The sequence below is a fragment of the Lemur catta genome, chromosome 20, assembly GCF_020740605.2.
Source record: "Lemur catta isolate mLemCat1 chromosome 20, mLemCat1.pri, whole genome shotgun sequence".
Lineage (NCBI taxonomy): Eukaryota > Metazoa > Chordata > Mammalia > Primates > Lemuridae > Lemur > Lemur catta.
Window position 1 is genome coordinate 3035454 of NC_059147.1, and position 20471 is coordinate 3055924.

At 48.9% G+C, this 20471-nt stretch overlaps 1 protein-coding gene across 4 annotated transcripts in view; it reads right to left on the reverse strand.

Moving 5' to 3' along the window:
* Positions 1-20471, reverse strand: part of MYLK3 (myosin light chain kinase 3) — a 63657-nt gene that overhangs the window by 19818 nt on the left and 23368 nt on the right. For all 4 annotated transcript variants that reach the window (XM_045533344.1, XM_045533343.1, XM_045533342.1 and 1 more), the window contains 5 exons: positions 10725-11176; positions 9334-9439; positions 8751-8844; positions 8162-8271; positions 7051-7192 (listed from right to left, as the gene is read on the reverse strand). In XM_045533344.1, coding sequence (XP_045389300.1) covers positions 7051-7192; positions 8162-8271; positions 8751-8844; positions 9334-9439; positions 10725-11176 — 904 coding nt within the window. The remainder of the gene's footprint in view (positions 1-7050; positions 7193-8161; positions 8272-8750; positions 8845-9333; positions 9440-10724; positions 11177-20471) is intronic.

A 20471-nucleotide genomic window follows, 5' to 3' on the forward strand; every position in this document is an offset into this window, starting at 1 on the left:
ATGGCCTGAAAATGGGACTTTCAGTTTCAATATTCTGCAAGACCTTGATAACTTCTGTCGCAGGAATGGCAAATGGTCGGAGATCCCATATGTCCAAGCCTTTTTCTGTTTGCGCTCCCGTCCTGTGTGACCTGCCACCCCGCACAGGTCCTCCTTGCGCAGGGTCCCCCACCCCCTCCGCCTCTTCTCCCTCTAACTCTCCACCGGACGTCTCTTCAGATGCCCCTTCTGCTTTCTCCGATCCACCCGACTCCCTCTGCCCTGCCCCCACCCGACCCCCACCATACCCACAGGCTCCTGCCCGTCCTCCCACACGGCCCAGCCGCCTGCGCCGCTGTCTCCAGTCAGCCAGCACCCCCGCTCCCACGCAGGCCCCTCGGACCAGCCCCTCCTCTGTCCATTACGGGGGGGGTGGCAGGCGCCGAGGGGCTTGTACGGGTACATGCTCCCTTCTCTCTTTCTGACCTTTCTCAGATTGAAAGTGCCTAGGTTCGTTTTCTAATGACCCTACAGCCTACACCAAAGAGTTCCGTTACCTGACACAGGCATATGCCCTTACCTGGCACGATATTTTTGTTGTGCTATGCGCTACGCTGACTACTGATGAAAGGGAGCGCGTCTGGGCAGCAGAGGGACCACCTGTTGCCGTGTGTCCTTGCCGGCCTCCAGGCCACTGCCCACCGTGCTGTAAATTATGACAAACTCAGGGAAATCACTCAGCAGGCAGATGAAAACCCCGCAGCCTTTCTCAGCCGCCTTACAGATGCCCTTATCCAATACACCCGCCTATAGCCTACCTCCCCGCGGGGACTACTGTCCTTGCAACTCACTTTATTACTCAGTCCTCCCCTGACATCAGAAAGAAACTCAAAAAGGCAGAGGAGGGCCCTCAGACCCCTATCCGAGACCTGGTGAACATGGCATTTAAAGTCTTCAATTCCCGAGATGACCAGGCAGAGGCCCAAAGGGAGGCCCGTGTCCGCCAAAAGGCACACCTGCAGGCCCGAGCCTTGGTTGCAGCCCTGCGGCCGGCGGGACCTGCGAAACCATCGACCTTGTCTAAGGCGACCAGCCACGCTCCACCAGGCACCTGCTTCAAGTGCGGTAAGGAAAGCCACTGGGCCAAGCAGTGCCCGCAGCCACGTCGACCCACCAATCCTTGCCCGGCATGTGCTCAAGAGGGACACTGGAAAAGTGACTGCCCCTCGGGACAGAAGTCCGGAGGGCCAGTCCTTCCATCCCTAGACTTGCCGATGGCGGTTTGGGGTCTGGCTGCTGAAGACTGAAGAGGCCCCGACTCAATGACCCCATCACCCTCGCCGAGCCCAGGGTAACAATCAAGGTAGCAGGTAAGGCAGTGTCCTTTATGGTTGACACAGGGGTTACCTACTCTGTCCTGCCTTCCTTTTCAGGCCCTACTTATCCTTCCCAGGTGTCGGTCCTGGGCAATCCCTCTCAGCCTCCCACCACTGGTCCCCTAACCTGTCTAATAGATGACCGTCCCATCACCCATTCCTTCCTTGTCATGCCCTCCTGTCCCACTCCACTTTTGGGAATTAATCAAGCTGGACACCACCCTCCACTTTTCCTCCGGGCCCTCCGCCCTTCTTCCTCTCTCTCTCTCTCTCTCTCTCTCTCTCTCTCTCTCTCCAGATTCCTCAGCTCTGCCTACAGCCTCTCCCGCCTTACCAAGTCCTACATAACCCCTCCTGCCTAAACTCATAGACCCCCAGGTTTGGGACACCTCCACCCCACTGGTGGCCACACACCACACCCCTGTCCTCATTCAACTCAAAGATCCCTCATCCTTCCCTTCCTGGCCACAGTTCCCTATTTCACCAACCCACCGCAGAGGTCTAAAACTCATCATAGAACGTCTTCTGCACAAAAGACTTTTAATTCCAACCAACTCTCCCTATAACACACCCATTCGCCCAGTAACAAAGCCAAATGGCTCCTACAGGCTAGTCCAGGACCTCAGACTCATTAATGAGGCAGTTGTCCCCATACACCCTGTGGTGCCTAATCCCTACACTTTACTCCCTCATGTTCCACCCTCCACCACCCACTTTTCTGTCCTGGACCTCAAGGACACTTTCTTTACCATTCCTTTAGACCCAGCCAGCTACAATCTCTTTGCCTTTTACGTGGGAAGATCCTGACACGAACATGTCTGACAGCTCACTTGGACTGTCCTGCCCCAGGGGTTCAGGGACAGCCCCCACCTCTTTGGTCAGGCTCTTGCCCAAGATCTTCTTCAGTGCCCCTTACGATCAAGCACTGTCCTCTAATATGTGGATGATTTATTACTCTGCAGCCCCTCATACTCCGACAGCCGCACACACGCTGCCTCTCTACTCAACTTCCTAGCCTCTAAGGGCTACCGGGTGTCCCCCTCCAAAGTTCAGCTGTCTAAGCCTACTGTCACTTACCTTGGACTTAGTCTCACCCCCACTTCCTGTCATCTCACTGTTGATCGCCAGCAGGCCCTCTGAGACCTCCAGCCTCCCACCACTGCAGAACAAATTCTATCCCTCCTTGGGTTTGTTGGTTTCTTCCGACACTGGATCCCCAACTTCTCTCTCCTTGCCAAACCCCTCTATGAGGCAGCACATGATGCCTCTGCTGGCCCTCTGTTAAACCCTCAGGCTGTCTGCTGCACCTTCCTAAAACTTTGTGACTCTTTCCTACAAGCACCCCCTCTAAGCCTCCCTCATCCTGAAAAACCCTTCAACCTCTACATAGATGAGTGCCAGGGCCTGGCCCTGGGCATCCTCACCCAACCTCTGGGACCTACTGTCTCCGCGCCTTAGCCATGGCAGCTACTCTCACCAGGGAGGCCCTGAAACTCTCCCTGGGACAGAACTTACATGTCTTCTCCACCCACCATTTACAGGACCTTGTAACTCACCGCTCTTTAGCCCTCCTCACTCTGTCTACACTACAGGAATTCCATCTCTTGTTTATTGAAAATCCCACCATTACTTTATCTCAATCCCCAACTCTAAACCCTGCCACTCTACTCCCCATTCCCTGCCTAACCCTGTCCTCACACTCCTGCTCAGAAATGGTTGAAGCCTCCACTACCCCTAGACCCGATCTGTCAGATAAGCCACTTCCTACAGCGGACTTAACTTTCTTTGTTGATGGCAGCTCTATCACAGGTGAGGACGGCAAATGCCGGGCAGCCTATGCCATCGTCTCTGCCTCTCAGGTAATAGAAGCCTCCAGACTTCCAGAGAGCACCACCTTGCAAAAGGCAGAACTCATTGCTCTCACCTGAGCCTTACACCTAGCCCAAGGCAAGAGTGTAAATATTTACACAGACTCCAAGTATGTGTTTATGATGGCTCACTGCCATGCTGCCATATGGAGAGAGCGGGGCTTTCTCTCCACCAAGGGCTCCCCAGTTATTAATGCCACCCTTATCTCCCGTCTCCTGGAGGCCCTTCAGTTACCCACTCAGTTAGCTATCATACACTGCAAGGGACACCGGACAGATGGGTCCCTTGTCACTAAGGGAAACAACTATGCTGATACTATCGCCCACAGCCTAACATCCCCAAAACATCCTAGTCCAGCTCCTCTTCTTTTCCTTTCCATTCCTTCCCTCCAGCCTCACTGCACTCTAGAGGAGCATGACAGCGTTCTTGCCCAAGGGGGATCACCCACCACCGAAGGCTGGGTCCTTCTTAAGGACAGCAAGCTGGCTCTCCCTAAGGCAGAGGCCCTGGAACTCGTTGGCCAGGTTCACTCCTCACTTCATATTGACACTAAGGGCCTCTTCCACCTCTTACAGCCTCTATTTTCACACCGTGCCCTATATTCTCTCATCAAAACTGTTTGCTCGAACTGTGACATCTGTGCCTCTGTTAACCCTCAAGGGGGCTTCAAACCCCCTCTATCCACCCACCAGATGCGTGGTCACCTCCCCAGACAAGACTGCCAGGTCAATTTCACCCATATGCCACCTCACAGGCTTTCCAAATATCTTTTAACACTGGTAAATACCTTTACGGGATGGGTTGAAGGCTTTCCCACTGCCAATGAAACTGCTGCTGTTGTTGCCTCCACTCTCATTACTGAAATTATCCCACGCTTCGGCCTTCCTTCCTCCATTCCGTTGGACAATGGCCCTGCTTTTGTTTCTAAGGTTGTTCATCAGGTCTGTGGGGCTCTCAAGGTCGAGTGGAAACTTCATGTTCCCTACAGGCCACAGTCCTCAGGAAAGGTCGAAACGGCTAACAGATTAATCAAAGACCACCTCACCAAACTCATTATTGAGACCCGCCAACCATGGCTTGACCTTTTACCCTTAGCTCTCACCCGGATCAGGGCAGCCCCTCGACATCCTACCTACCTTGGCCCTTTCGAACTCATGTACGGCCGGCCTTTTCTCATTAATCACCATCTTCCAGCCCAGTCCCCACCTTTGGCCTCCTATCTCCCATAGCTCTCCTTCGCCAGGCAACTTCTCCCGGGACCTCGCTCAAAACGAGCCATCTTCTTGCCAGTCATGGTGGGTCTCAGCGTGGTCTCCTCCATCGCAGCCTCAGGGCTTGCAGGAGGTGCCCTGGGCCACAGTGTCATTTCTGCCCAAGACTTTGCAGATCGCCTACAGCTCTCCCTGGAAACCACGTCCGCGTCACTAGTTTCCCTGCAGAGACAACTGACTCCTCTGGCTCACGTAGCTCTCCAAAACCAGAGGGCCCTGGACCTATTAACAGCTGAAAAAGGAGGAACCTGCATTTTCCTCCGCGAGGAATGCTGCTACTACGTCAAAGAGTCAGGCCTTATAGAACAAAACATAAACAAACTCGACACCCTGTACGAAGAGCTACACAACTGCCACGGGCAGAGTACTTCCTCCTTCGGATGGATACAGTCCCCACTAGCCACCTATTACCCTTAATAGGACCCATTGTCACCATTTGCCTAATTTTTCTCTTTGCCCCCTGTCTTTTACAGTTTCTCCAACGCCGCCTGCAGGAATTATCCAGAGTGACAGTAAAACAGATGCTTCTTCATCCCTACTCTCCTCTTCCAGTCACCCCTCCACCAGCCGACTCCTCTGGCCCAAAGCCCCTACTACTCCCCTCAAAAGCAGGAAGTAGACAGAAAGACCGCGGCGCCCTATTATCACTAAAAGGCCAGAATGTAAGGCTGGTGGCAGGTACCCCTCCCTTCCCTAATGAAAAAAGAAGAAGTCCCTCCTATCCCTCAATACCTGCCCCAAAGCTGAAACAAAGAAATTCCTCACTCCTCGCACCGACATCTCCTGGCGAAGAAACTCCCATCCCCCAGTCCTAAGAACCTATAGAAACCCACTCAGACTGCTGGGCGGTGCGGCCTCTCTGGTACCACTCCGTGGGTCCCCTGAGGCTCGCCCGGGTCCCTCTCTTGGGACTCGTTACCCCCACCCGGGAGCGCCCCAATAAAGCCTCTTTACTTATCCCTTTCAACTCTGCTGGCCTTTCCTTCTCTGGCGCCGCCTACTTCAAAGAAACCTTACATCAGTCGCGCTAGCCATATTAATAGCCACATGTAGCTGGTGACTACTGTATTGGACAATGAGTCTCTGGAGCTCTTTCTCCATATTTTAACCCATACAGCACCACCCCTAAGATACGGCTATTTTTATTCTCCATTTTACAATTGATGAGCTTAAGGAATTTATCCCAGGTTTCACAACCAGGAGGGGCTCCAGCAACACAAGCGCTGCTCTTGGCTGGGAAATGGGCCTCAGCAAAGCTTACTTCTCTGCTGCAGTCACAGGAGTTGCCCCAAAGTCTGGTCCTTGATCCAGAATCACAGAGAAATTTCCTGAGCTAAGCCTAACCTCCCACCTCACAGAGTAGCTGGTCCAGAAGCCTTAGAATTCATTCTAGTGAGCAGAGGAAGCCTGAGGCCAGTTTCCTGCCATCTCAGTCATTTCTCTGAGTACCCCAACCTTACCGTCTGATGTCAATTAGGAAAGACAGAGATCGTAATGTTTGCCTCCAGAGGTGCAGCCAACCCACTTCCCATCTTCTGTGGGAAGCCAATGACATTCATCCCCATCCTGAAACGAGCTGGAAAGAAACACCCTCCCGTTGGCCCAGTGGAGTGGAAATGGCCACCATGGATGAAGTGCTCACTACCAGCCGGGCATCGCGCCCAGGGCTTCCTATGCGTGACACTCCTAGGAGACAAGAGCGCAGTGCGCTCATTCACTGCAATACCACATGGCCCTTAAAGAGAATGAGAAGAGATGTCTACACTGTATTACTGCTAACTTTAAAAAGTAAGCTTAGGCTGAGTACGGTGGCTCACACCTATAACGCTAGCACTTTGGGAGGTGGAGGCCAGAAGTTTGAGACCAGCCTGGGCAAGAGAGCAAGACCCTGTCTCTACAAAAAAATAGAAAAATTAGCTGAGCATGGTGGCTCACACCTGTAGTCCCAGCTACTCGGCAGGCTCAGATAAGTTTGCTTGAGCCCAGGAGTTTGAGGCTATGGTGAGCTATGATTGTACCACTGCACTCCAGCCTGGCAACAGAGCAAGATCCTGTCTCAAAAAAAATTTTTTTAAATAAAAAAATTTTTAAAAAACAATCTTGAAAACAAAATGCATCATAAGCTCTCCCTTGTGTGTGTTTGTATGTCACACCAGCTTGCTCACAGTTCTCTCAGCATGGAGACTGGGTGGAAGGACTTTCACTGTGTATTTTATATATTATATTGCATATATGTGTTACCACAAGCATATGTTAGTTTTGAACTTTTGAAAAACGAATCTTAAAGATATTTTTAAAGGAATAGAGGTCACTGTATCATTTAATCTTCAAATACCAGCTAAAGAGGCACGATCAGCCCCATGTTACAGAGGGAAGAGCGAGGCTCTGAGAGGCGGCGCGACTAGCCTGCCCTCCGCCGCGGAAGCGGGCAGTGGCCGACAGCCCGGAACGGAGGCCGGGATCATTGCCTGCTGACGGAGCTGTCAACGATGAGAGCACACCAGAGGCTCAGGAACCGGGGGACCCACCCACCGCGCACCCACGGCAGAACCGACCTTGAGGTCCAGGTGCAAGACGTACTGCTGGTGCAGGTAGCGCACTCCCTCGCAGATCTGCCTGGTGAACAGGACCACGTCCAGCTCAGTCAGGTGGTACTTGTCATCCGTGATCCGCTCGAAGAGTTCGCCCCCGTCCACGCTGCCAGACACAGGGAAAGGCAGGCACCAGACTGAGCAAGGCCCTCAGAGGACTTGTGCACTGTCAGCCCCAGAGGCCAAAGGAAGCCAGCCCAGGTAAGCCCAAGGCTACACCCCCTGGGTCACAGGGCCACTGCCACTGCCACCTGAGATTTTATCAGGACCTTTGCTCAAGCTCATTCCTAGCACAGACTGTGGGTGGTAAAAGGAAATGACAGGCCGCAGGGAAGAGGGGACAGTCGTTAATGCTGCCAGTCCAGGTTACTCTGGAGGATCTAGACTAGGGTTGCAAACTCATCGCCAATGGGACCCAGCTAGCACCTACATGGCAAGAAGCTTAAGTGAGCAAATCAGACCATCTCTGAGACAAGTCTCTGAAAACAGTCTTTAGCTCATCTTTTGCTTTTCCACTTTTGATAGAGATGTGACATGGCAGACTCCTCAGCCCTGCCAGAAGGAAACAGCAACACCAGCACAGATAGGAACAGCCTCTGAGCCCGTGGCCTCGGGGCCAGGGGCAGTTGGGAGTGGTGGGGATTGTGGCAAAGGGAGCCTGGTCACCCTGTTTGCGAAGAGCGGCCGCCGCAGGCTCCGGCACACCATCTGCACCTGGGAAGGCAGCGTTACTACATCTTTCATGTTTCCAAGAAAAGCCAGATATCTAGGTTTTAATGTGACATTTCCCAATTTCTAATAGTTAACAACTGATTCAAGATTACTGAAAGTTACATAGGCCAAACTGATCCACACGTGCGCGTAGAATCAGGCCCACTGGCCAGCGGTTTGTTACAGATGGCTTTGTCCTCCACGCTCACACTGGAGGTCGAGGACCCACGCCAGAGACGGTGGGATGACTTGGGCCTGGAAGACCCAGGGAGGGCAAGGGGACAGCAGCTCGGCCTAGCAGGAAGGCGACGCCTGGCCCTGCCCCCCGCCCGAGCAGACGCTGCTGCCCCACCCCCACGCTCACTACTCCATGATGAGGGTGAAGCTGCTTTTGCTCTCGAAGGCGTCATAGAGCTGGATCAGGTTCACGTGTCCGAGCTGGTTCATGATATTGATCTCGTTCTTCACGTCCTCCTAGGGAACCAGGGGACAGAGGGGTTTCCAAGCAAATGGGTCAGGAATTGGAGCCAGCTGGACCTCTCAAGACAGACAGACACACACACATGCTCCTCATCCCTCTTCAATTTCCTATTCTCATATCAGGTCTCCTTCACTCACCACTTAAACCAGATTCTTACAAGAGAAAGGACCTTAGCATCACCCACCCATTTCACAGATAGGAACCCTGAGGCCCAAGAAGGAAAGGGCCTTTTTGCGAGGGTCCCGCAGGCACCTTGGCAGGCCCCACTGGGACGCCTGCGTGTGCACAGGCAAACCTGAGCCGGGGGCTGCAAGGGTGACGCGCTGAGGGGGACAGTGGGAGTCCCGGGAAAGAGGCGGGAAGGGCCGCGGGTTTCCTGTTCAGCGTGCAGGGGCCTGAGGGGCCCCCGAAGGAAGTGACGAGGCTTGAGCTCGGCCAGAGGGACCCAGCCAGCCCAGGGCAGAAGCCTCACCCGGTCCTTGGCGCTCTTCACTTTGATGATCTTGGCTGCCAGGGGGAGGCCTGTGGACGTCTCTGTGCACCTGTGGACCTGGCCGAAGCGGCCCCTGCGGAGACGCACCCACTCATCGGGCTGAGAGCCGAGCGGCTCACCCCACGCGGCCGCCGGGGCCCCACACTTCCTGGCCTGTCCCTCCTCCGCACGCGCCACGAGGACGCCCCAAGCCCCAGAGCGTGTCCTGACCCCGCCTCTGCACCAGGCAAGCTGCCTTGCAACCTGGAAGGTGATTCCCAGCCCCGTGCCACGTGGTCTGCCCTGTGCCCTCCTCAGCCCACGCCGCACGGCTACCCTGCACCCCCGGGGGCGTCCCCCTGCGCCTCACCGCACGGCTACCCTGCACTCCAGAGGACACCCCTTTCATCTGCCCGCGTCGCCTCCTGCCACCGCCCAGATGCAGCGCCCACATCCGTGCCCCGGGGCCTGGGCCTCTCCCTGCCCACGCAGTTCCCCGGCCTGGCCTGAGCCCACGCGCTGCGCCCCGCCCGCCCCTTCGCCGCGCTGCTCGCGCCCCTCGGCGGGCGGGCGGCCCACCTACCCTCCCAAGACTTCGTGCTGGCACACTGCGTAGCCCGCTGGCATCGAGGTCTCCTTGACACTCACCACCCGGTGTTCGAAAGGGGCTGGTGGGGCCAGACTGTCATCTGTTCAGGGGACAGCAAGGGACCTGTGAGCCTCCTACATGCGGCCTGCCCCTCTCAGCCACCCGCCCAGGCCCACTTCACTTGATCCGCCTCGCCCATCGGGCAGCCCCGGCATTCGAAAGCCTTTTCTCAAAAGCCATCGCATCAGAGCCACCCATTTGGCAGGGGAGGAAGCTGAGTCTCGGAGAGGTGAGGTCACACAGTGAGCCAGGGACGGAGGGGATTCCAGCCCGGGTCTCCCAGCACCTTCTTCTCCGCAAGGTGGAGACGTGAAATCCAGTCTGTTCATGAAGTTTAGAAGGGGACCCTAGGAGGACCAGTGTGGCCCGCAGGACGCAGAGGGCACATGTGGACAGGGAAATTGAGCAGAGTTAATGCAGGGACTGTCGCAAAGGCAGCGTAAAGATGGCTGTGGAACCAGCAAGGGTGGAGCGAGGGGAGGCAGCCGGGGACAAACGCCAACACCCCCCCCTCCTGCCAGCACGACGGGCCAGAAGCCGGGGTGGGGGGAGCCCCCAGGGGCTCAGGATGGGGACGGCGGGTCTGGAGAAGAAACCCAGGACGCTGGCAAGGGAAGATTTTTTAAAAATGGTTTAGGGTTGTTTTATTTTAATCTTGTCCTTGAGAGGTGATATGAACACACAGAAATATTACAGGGAGTAGAGAAAAAGAATAAAACAGAATCCAGAATATGCACCCAAGGCGCGGCATAAACCCGTCTGTGCTTTAAGGGCTGGAGGGCACTGGGCTGGCCTCGTCCGGGGCTTGTCTCTGGGCTTGTCTCTGCCTGCTCGGACGCAGGAGCACCCAGAACATTCCACAGACAACTCTCGCACCAGGGAGGGTGTGACCCTGGGGCTGGAGGGGTTGAGGGCCGCCGTCACAGAACACAAGGACGGCAATCAGGCCGGCGCCCCCCCCCCCCCCCCCCCCCCCCCCCCGCGAGGACCAGCTGGCACCCAGCCCATGCCGCCTGTGCTTTTAACAGGAGGCTTCTTGCCTCCATCCAAAACGACATCAATGGCGGAAAGCTCGGGCAGGCAGGTGGCTTTCAGAAATCCACCCAGGTGGACCACATGGGACCCCTCCTCCCCCACCACTGCACCAATCCGAGCTCGGCCCTTGGCGTCTCTGCACCTTGGTCGCCAGTCCCAGGATGTCCCAGAAGGTTGTTCCCAAGTCTTGGACACCCCTAGACCCGCATTATCTGTCCCTTGAAGCTGCAGTGAGGCCCCTGGGAGGCAGGGCCTCCAAACCCACTGGCCCCGGAACACACGTCGCTTACCCAGAACCGCGCTGCCAGCCTCGGCACCCGCGGGCCACCTCCTTCCTGCTTCAGCCGCCCCTGGGCCCTCCGCTGCACAGTCCTTCCTGGGCTCAGGGTGTCTTGCCCCTGGGCCTTTGTCCTGCTGCAGGCCCGGGCCTCCGGCAGCTTCGTCTTCTTTGTCCCTCCTGGCCAAACTCGGTCCCACGGCGGGCTCGGCCCCAGGCTCCCGCATCCCCTCCGCCTCTGCTCCCCCACGGCTGCTCCTCTCCTGCTGCGGGGAGCACGCTCCGGCTCCCTGGGGCGTCTGTTCTCCTGACTCAGTCCCGGGAGCTCGCAGGCAGCACCTGGGTCCACGTGGGTTCTGCTCACCTGGATGGGCAGCTGCTGGAGCCTCTGTGGGTCTGAGATTGCCACCTCGTGTCACAAGCAGCCCCCCAGGAGTGTCCGTCTCTTGCACATAGATGGAGGTCCTAGGGCAGAGAGAAATGCGCCCGAGGTTAAGGACTCAGGCGTCAGAACAGACCTGGGTTCAAAGGCCTACTGCTGCCACCACTGACGGTGGCCTCTAGGCTCAATTTTCTCATCTGTAAAATGGGGACTCTAGGGTTGTTATAATAGTAAGAATTAGCTTATGGTTGGAACTAGCCGATTCCATCCCCTGCCCCTCTGGATCCCTGACCACCTCTCCCAGGCAGGACGCCAGGGCAGGGGCCAGCTTCAGGGGATGGCGGTGCCAGCAGCCCTCAGGCTTCTGGAGGCAGCCTGCAGACAGGATGAGGACCCAGCACCTGCGAGGCCCCTGCAAACCTGTTTCTGCCCCGGGAGGATGGAGACCTGCAGGTGGGAGACCTGGGCTCTTCCCACCCTCCTCTGGGCGGCAGTTACCCTCTCACTTAAATGAAGAGTAAGAGGAACCAAGTCAGACATCACACTGGCAGCTCCAGGTCAGGTGCATTTCATTAAAGTCAGGCAATTGTTCACATCAGACTGGATTTTCTGTTTCTCTTGAACAAACAGAAGGTCGGCTGTGCCGAGCCTGTGCGCATTCTCCACCTCCCCACGGGCCCTGCCACACCCTGGCAATGCCACTGAGCCACTTCATTCATTTCCACCACCCAGAACCCGCAGCACTGGGGTTTATGACCCCAGCTGGAGGTCAGGAAGGCCTGCTGAGCCCTGATGTCCAGTGGGAAGGGCGTGACCCTAGTGGCCACATTCCCCAAGGACTCAGCTCTCCCTCTCAGAGTTGCTGCTCACTCTGACTGCTTCTCAGTGGCTTCTTTCTGATGAGTCACAATCCCACTGCCCTGGGGTCTATGTGTGTTGGGGGTGGTGAGGGGTGACAGTCTGGCATGGACTGGGTCTTGGGCAGGGACGCAGGTGGCCTCAATTCTGGTCTTAGCTCTGCCTTCCGGTTGCTGGACAACTTTGGACAAGTCCAGCCTCAGTTCTGTTCTCTCTGTAAAACAGGAATGGCCATACCTTACACATGTGCTGTGAGAGTCAATTGTAAGAGGAAAGCACAAACGTAGGGTTTAAAAAGTGAGGCTTATGCTGGGCGCAGTGGCTCATGCCCTGTAATCCTAGCATTTTGGGAGGCAGAGGCAGGAGGATCTCTTGAGGCCAGGAGTTCAAGACCGGCCTGAGCAAGAGCGAGACCCCATCTTTACAAAAATTAGAAAAAATTAGCCAGGCGTGATGCCTTGTGCTTGTAGTCCCAGCTACTTGGGAGGCTGAGGCAGGAGGATCACTTGACCCCAGGACTTGGAGGTTGCTGTGAGCTATGATGATGCCACTGCACTCCAACCCAGGTGACAGAGCGAGACCCAACTCAAAAAATAAATACATACATACCTACATAAATAAAAATAAAAGTGAGGCCTAAAATGGTGCAATCACTATGGAAAACTTTGGAGTTTCTTCAGAAATTAAAACTCAAATTACCATATGTTCTGGCAATTCCACTTTTGGGTATACGTCCAAAAGAATTGCAAGCAGGGTCTCCAAGAGATATTTGTACATGCGTGTTCATAAAGGCGTTATGTACAGCAGCCAAAAGGTGTGTGAACTAAAATAAAATTTTAAGGCTCACACCACCCCTCCACTGGCTGACTGAATGGACCCCCTCATGGCCAAAAGGAATATCCTAAAACTAAATTGCCTGCCAGGAGGAGGGAGGTCAGACATATCTTATCATGCCCCCTCCCTTCTTGGGGACATCCTTTGTAACCCATTAACAGGCCTAAGAGTATGCAAGACAAACCCGCAGGTCCTCAATTACACAACAAATCTACGTCCAGTGGCTCATCTCTGATAAACAGCAACTATGTTACAACATTCCAAGCCTTTAGACAAAGCTTCCTGTCTTTAGCCAATTACAAGCCAAAGAATCTCAAACCCACCTATAACCTGTAAGCCCCCATTTTGAGATGGACCACCTTTTTGGGCCAAACCAATATATGCCTCCCACGTATTGATTTATGACTTTACCTGTAACCCCTGTCTCCCTGAAACGTATCTCACCAAACTGTAACCCAGCCACAGCGAGTCCACTTGCTCAAGGCCTCTTGGGCGTGGCTCCGGGTCATGATCCTCAAATTTGGCTCAGAATAAATCTCTTTAAAATTATTTTACAGAGTTTGGTTTTTTTCTGTTGGCAACACTGGCACCCAGACGTGGGGCTCAGAGAAGACTCAGGACCATGGAAGGAGTGGCCCGAACTCGGCACCAGGAGCCGGCATGGCCCTTTTGGGCCCTCCGATTCTGAGCTTCTCCTTTGGTGGAACCGGTAAGTCGTTCTGAGCTCCATTTTTGGTTGATGGTCTTGGTTTATTCCGAGCTGGTTCTTTTCCTAGGAATTGTTGTTTGGGATCCTAACTTAGATTTGGAGGTGCATCCTAAAGGGTTGTCTTTTTATCCAAAAATTAATCTCAATTGGCTTTTCTGTGCATTTTTGAAAGAGGAAACTGAACTGTCCTGTTTGTAGATGAACGAGAGACTGAGTTCCTCAGCTCCGAAGAGAAGGGGCATCTGACTCCTCCCAGCCTTGGCAGCCCTGGGCGACCGGGGTCCTGAGTGGGAGTTGCCTGGGGTGATTCCCCCAGGCTCGAGTGGCCCTAGGGAAGCCCCCAACAAATTAATTAAAAGAAGGCTCATCCAGGAAACGCATATAAGACCTGATCACTCGGCATTTTGAGCGGTCTTGGAGGTACTAGACCTCCAAGAGAGAAACCAAGGCAAGTAAGAGGGTGGGACTGACTCAGTGGTGAGACACTGAGGAGCCCCACCCACAAGCAGCACACTCTGATCCACAGCACCAAACCCTGTATTACAGTTCAGTTGCTTCTGTTAAAGAAAAATGGGAAATCCTTTAAAATTAAGGGAAGACAAGGAGAATGACCCCCTTTGGGCATCCCAGTTGGGTTGTGGCACCTCTACTTGCAAGTATTTTTGTAAATGAAAAGATTCAAAGGCACAGCAAGTTTTTCTAGGGCTCCAGCTGGTTATAGCTAATTCTTTTTTTTTTTTTTTTTTTTGAGACAGAGTCTTGCTCTGTTGCCCGGCTAGAGTGAGTGCCGTGGCATCAGCCTAGCTCACAGCAATCTCAAACTCCTGGACTTAAGCGATCCTACTGCCTCAGCCTCCCGAGTAGCTGGGACTACAGGCATGCGCCACCATGCCCGGCTAATTTTTTCTATATAGATTTTTAGTTGTCCATATAATTTCTTTCTATTTTTAGTAGAGACGGGGTCTCGCTCTTGCTCAGGCTGGTCTCGAACTCCTGACCTAGAGTGATCCACCTGCCTCGGCCTCCCAGAGTGCTAGGATTACAGGCATGAGACACCGCACCCGGCCTTTTTTTTTGAGACAGAGTCTCACTCTGTTGCCCAGGCTAGAGGGCCGTGGCATCAGCCTAGCTCACAGCAACCTCAAACTCCTGAGCTCAAGTGATCCTCCTGCCTCAGCCTCCTGAGTAGCTGGGACTACAAGCATGTGCCACCATGCCCGGGTAATTTTTATATGTATGTATTTTTAGTTGTCCATCTAATTTTTTTCTATTTTTTTAAGTAGAGGTGGGGTCTTGCTCTCGTTCAGGCTGGTCTCGAACTCCTGAGCTCAAACAATCCGCCCGCCTCGGCCTCCCAGAGTGCTAGGATTACAGGCATGAGCCACCACGCGTGGTCTAGCTAATTCTTGTGCACAAGTTTTTAAAAAAGGGCAAATTACATCAAGGAAAATTCAGAGCTTAAATGGCAGACCTACCACTAGAGTTAAAATGTCTCAAGCTCTAACTCTCTCTCTTCTTTTCTGACTACTATAAAACCTGCTAACTTTTTCTATTGATGTTAAGATAACTCATTGTTTCCTGTATTTACAATTGAAAGGCTACCTGGAGATCCTGCCACCAGTTCTAGCTAAAATGCAAACATTAAAAACTCATTTTGAACTCAAGGAAAAAAAAGGGTAAAGGTTTTTTTGTTGTTCTTTTTTTTAATCAAACTGCCATGAAAACTGCTTTACCCAAAACTTTGCTCCACAGGACTGATTAGGTTAACTGTCAAGGCAACTAAAGTTTGCCATGTGAGCAAGTTCCAGTTTCGTCAGAGGATATTTGGATCCAACTGTCTTTTACAGACTGGTGAGTCTGTGTTACCATCTCACGGGTAGAGTTCTAGGGTAAAATCTATTAGAACTTTCTGTGCGTGGATGTGTGTCTGAGAGTGTATATGTTTAGGTATGTTTTGTGTCTGTCCATGTATTACATGTTTGTGCTTACATGGCTCTGGACTGGCTTAAAAATAAGGGAGCGCTCATAAATTAAACCCAAATGGTTGACATGAATTTAGTAATCTTTGGTAAATAAACTGAGTTATTATTAAAAAATAAAAAGGTGTTATTAGTAAAGTAATAGTAAAAATAATTTCAAATTGTCAGCATACATTTGTTTTTGCCTGGGTTTTACTGGACATTTTTATGTTCTTGAGGTGTCAAGATTTGACATAAAGGTTATAAAAATGTAAATTCAGCCAAAGACAAAATAATGTGTGATTTTTTTTTTTTTTTTGAGACAAAATCTCACTCTGTTGCCCGGGCTAGAGTGCCGTGGCATCAGCCTAGCTCACAGCAACCTCAAACTCCTGGGCTCAAGCAATCATCCTGCCTCAGCCTCCTGAGTAGCTGGGACTACAGGCATGCACCACCATGCCCACCTAATTTTTCTATATATATGTTTAGATGTCCATATAATTTCTTTCTACTTTTAGTAGAGACGGGGGGTCTCGCTCTTGCTCAGGCTGGTCTCCAACTCCTGAGCTCAAACGATCTGCCCGCCTCAGCCTCCTAGAGTGCTAGGATTACAGGCTTGAGCCACCATGCCCAGCCTTAATGTGTGATTTTTGATAAGTAAAGTAAATTTAATATTTGGTCTAATGATAACCACTAAATCTGAGTTACCAACAAAAATACCTATGTGTTTAAGGTAAAAATGCAAATGTGCCTAAGTGTCAACAAATTAGAATAAATAAAACAGGAAGTAGAGCAAAAAAAAAAACCAAAACAAAACAAACAAACTTATGGTCAAAGATATATGAAAATATTTTGGTTTTGGTCTTTTAACCCTAACTGCAGATACAGTTTGCTTCCACTGATTCAATGTATGTAGAGAGGTACACAAAATGTGTTCCTAACTCACTATCATCTAATATTAACAGTACTGTTAGGGATTCAAAGTTGTCCTAGAAGTTGTAGTTAAAAGAGCTTAAATTGGAAGCTTCAGTTTTCCCTTGGTTTTGGCCATTTTTGTCCCACTCTTTACAAGCTAGCCAGTTATGTGTACATAATATTGCTGTAACAAAGTGTGTGCCTAGGGAAAAAAGTTTCTAAATTATTAATTTTTGTGTAGTAGTTTATTTTAAGATAAAAAGTGAATGATTGTTAAAATCCAAGAGAATCTCAAAACAGTCTTACTCTTTATAAATATTGCATGTACTCAAGTTTACACTGCCCAAAAGAAATTGTTGCTTTGAGACTAGATTGTTTTCAAAACAGCTTAATCTTGATCCTCATGTAAAAAGCATGTTACTATTTTGTATCATTGTTTGAGGTGCTAAGGATTGGCGCTAAAGGTTTTTTTGTTTTCTCTCAGTCTACAGTCAGGTCATCTTATGTTGATGGAATTCAGAAAACTAACTTAAAATGAAGGCTTCAGAAGCGAAAATTTTCTGACCTTCCCTTGTCTGCCTGGCTCTCGTACCTATTCTTACCTGAAGCCAGCCATAAACACCAGAATCCCTCTACCCAAGGCAGGTCGTACAGCCCAGAACACCCCTCCCCACACTTTTTTTTTCCTGAAAGCTAGCCATAAAACCTAAAATCATTCTATGTAAAATGGCCATAAAGTAATTATCTGACCTACTTTGTTTTTACTTTGTTTTACTGTAAAACTCCATATCAGAAAGGGCCTTGCCCTACACACATAATGAAGCAATGCACACTCAGAGAGGCCAAGCAGAATCTAAATATAAAAGTCTTGCTGGTTCTGCCATTCAGCCTGCTAGAATTAGCTCACACTCTTTTTGTCCAATCATATTTCTATGGGACTGTCCATACTTTAAATATAAAAAATGGACAATTTCCCCTGCATCTTTTTGAATGTTCATTCTGAAGACGTCCATGTATAAAGTTTTAATTCTTTCCCCTATTAATCTTCATGTCAGTAAATTTTCAGCAGGTCTTTATGGGAAGAGTGGCCTTTGCTACCAAACTTTGGGGGCCAGGGACACTTTGATCCCTACGATGTCAACAGATTTTGTTTTGGGATGTGATGTTTTGGAAGGAGCTAATTAACTAATACCTTTAAACAGGATATTCTAAAATGTCTACTATGATTATAAAGTTTAAAAGTGATGTTGTTTGTTTAAAATAAAGTCTTATTGAAGGCCGGGCCGGTGGCTCACGCCTGTAATCCTAGCACTCTGGGAGGCCAAGGCAGGTGGATTGCTCGAGGTCAGGAGTTCGAGACCAGCCTGAGCAAGAGCGAGACCCCCGTCTCTACTAAAAATAGAAAGAAATTAGCTGGACAACTAAAAATATATATGGAAAAATTAGCTGGGCATGGTGGTCCATGCCTGTAATCCCAGCTACTCGGGAGGCTGAGGCAGGAGGATTGCTTCAGCAGGAGTTTGAGGTTGCTGTGAGCTAGGCTGATGCCACAGCACTCACTCTAGCTCGGGCAACAGAGCGAGACTCTGTCTCAAAAAAAAAAAAAAAAAGTCTTATTGAAATACTTATTTGCTAACTAATAGCTGGAATCTAAGTAAACTGCTAAGATAAATAAATGAGTAAGATAAAGTAGGTAAATATAAATGAAATACAAATGAAATTTTCATATAATTTAAAATCTTGAAGTCATTATGTTAAGTTAAAAAAGATAATCATAAAGTGTCTGATCATTTATAAGGTAAAATAATACAACATTAGTTCTTAAACATAAGTTTAAGCTTATACCGTGTTATCTTATTTTTCTATTTAGGAATGCTAATAAAATTGATGACTTACAGTTCAAAGTTACTTTAACTTCCTAGGTTTTTCTAATAGTTGACATTATCATCCGTATATGTAATTAAAACTTCTAGATGAAAGGAAAACAATTGTATACAAAATTTTTTAATAAAAATGTTATAAGATATAAGTGTTTTGTTAAAAGATAATTTTGTCTAATTTATTGATTTTTGAAACTACTTTAAAATTCAATATGTAAATGGTCATTAAAAATTAAGTGGATATAAAAGTTAAAGGTTATAAAAGGTTTATAAAAGTCTTAACTTACAGTCAAGTTGATTAAAATTAGATGGATTTGTTTATAAGATTTTATTAAAATTAACTTTATCATTACACTAATACAATGAAATTTCGTTTTCTCTTTTGAACTAGATTTTCATATGACATGAATAAAAATAATAACAAAAGATTTTTATTCACCTTTTAATAAACTGCAAAAAGGCAGGGAAGAAAAGAAAGACACAGATTCAGTCTCCTTATTAACTTGTACTTCAGTCTATTAGTCTTATACTTGTTTGAGAAACTGAGTCTCCTCTCTCTCAAAGAATAGGATTTTTGCGTTTTAAAAAATATATATATTTGAATTATCAGTTTGGCTATAATTTTATAGTAACCTACAATCTTGCTTCATGATGGCAAGTGTCTTATGATGAACAATTCATGACTTCCTGCTTTTTTTTTTTTTTTTTTTTTTTTGAGACAGAGTCTCACTCTGTTGCCCAGGCTAGAGTGAGTGCCGTGGCGTCAGCCTAGCTCACAGCAACCTCAAACTCCTGGGCTCAGTCGATCCTCCTGCCTCAGCCTCCCGAGGAGCTGGGACTACAGGCATGCGCCACCATGCCCGGCTATTTTTTTCTATATATTTTTAGTTGTCTGACTAATTTCCTTCTATATTTTTAGTAGAGATGGGGGGTGGGTCCCACTCTTGCTCAGGCTGGTCTCGAACTCCTGACCTCGAGCAATCCACCTGCCTTGGCTTCCCAGAGTGCTAGGATTACAGGCGTGAGCCACCGCGCCTGGCCGACTTCCTGCTTTTTAAGCTTTCCCTAAAATTTAAGGTTACTAAACATAAGAATTCTACTCAATGCATGTAATTGTATATATAAGGTATACCAAAGAATAAGATGTTTTTAATAAGAAAAATTATAAAAGAAACAGAATGTTCTTATTAAAATATGCATAACTTTGTCTAATTCAGAAGTTATTTAAAGGTTGAATCAAAATAAATTTAGAAAAAATATAAAAACAAAATTCCACTTGTGAGTAAGAGAAGCATGTAAAAAGGCAATGAATATAGAAATATATTTTTTGGTAAGAAAGGTTAAACAGAAAGAATAAGAAAGGATCTTGCATGGAATATTTTTGTCCTAAAATGACTGGTTATTTAGGAAAAGGGAATGTTAGGACAAAACGGAAAGTTTTTAGGCATGTTTTGTAGATAAGTGCATGATACATGTAGGTTAGTATAAAGTTTATGAAAGGGAATTTATTAAGGAATTTTGGCTAAAACAAAGATTTCTGTTAATAACTTACTCTTAATGAAATGACATCATGTACTCATTTTGATTCTATAACGTTTCCTTTTTAAGTTAAAAAAGTAACGCACTACAAAAGGTTTTTCTTTAATTTTGGCAATTGACCTAAAAGAAACAAAGATTTTATGTTTTATCAGCTAATCCCTGTGCTCTCTTTATTAGGTTTTGACTAAAAAAAACTAAACTGTAAAAGGGTTAAGATTTATACCCATATAACTTTATCACCTTTAGAATCTTTTGATGACTATCTCTTGGTTAAATAGATGACCCTTATTTTATAGTGGTATGTGATTGTATACGAACAAATGTTTTAACCTTTTGATATATGACAACCTTTCCAAAACTGAAATTCTAAATCCAGCATTTTGACCTTAAGCTAGCTTTTTATATATTAGGGCCACTGAAAGTCTAAGACAGAGATTAGATTTATTTAGTGTGTCAAAACCATACAGGGAACATTGTCAAATATGAAATGGCATTTAACTTTCTTTGGGCTATGTTATTAATATATATTCCAATATTGTAAAATATTGACATGTCTTGGTGTGTGTTATCAGTAATAATTATGATTATTATGTAAGTTGCTATATGCCACAAAAATAACCAATTTGGCTTATCAATTGTCTCTAACCATGGCTAGTCCAAGTTCTATCATTAGAAAATTGTTATT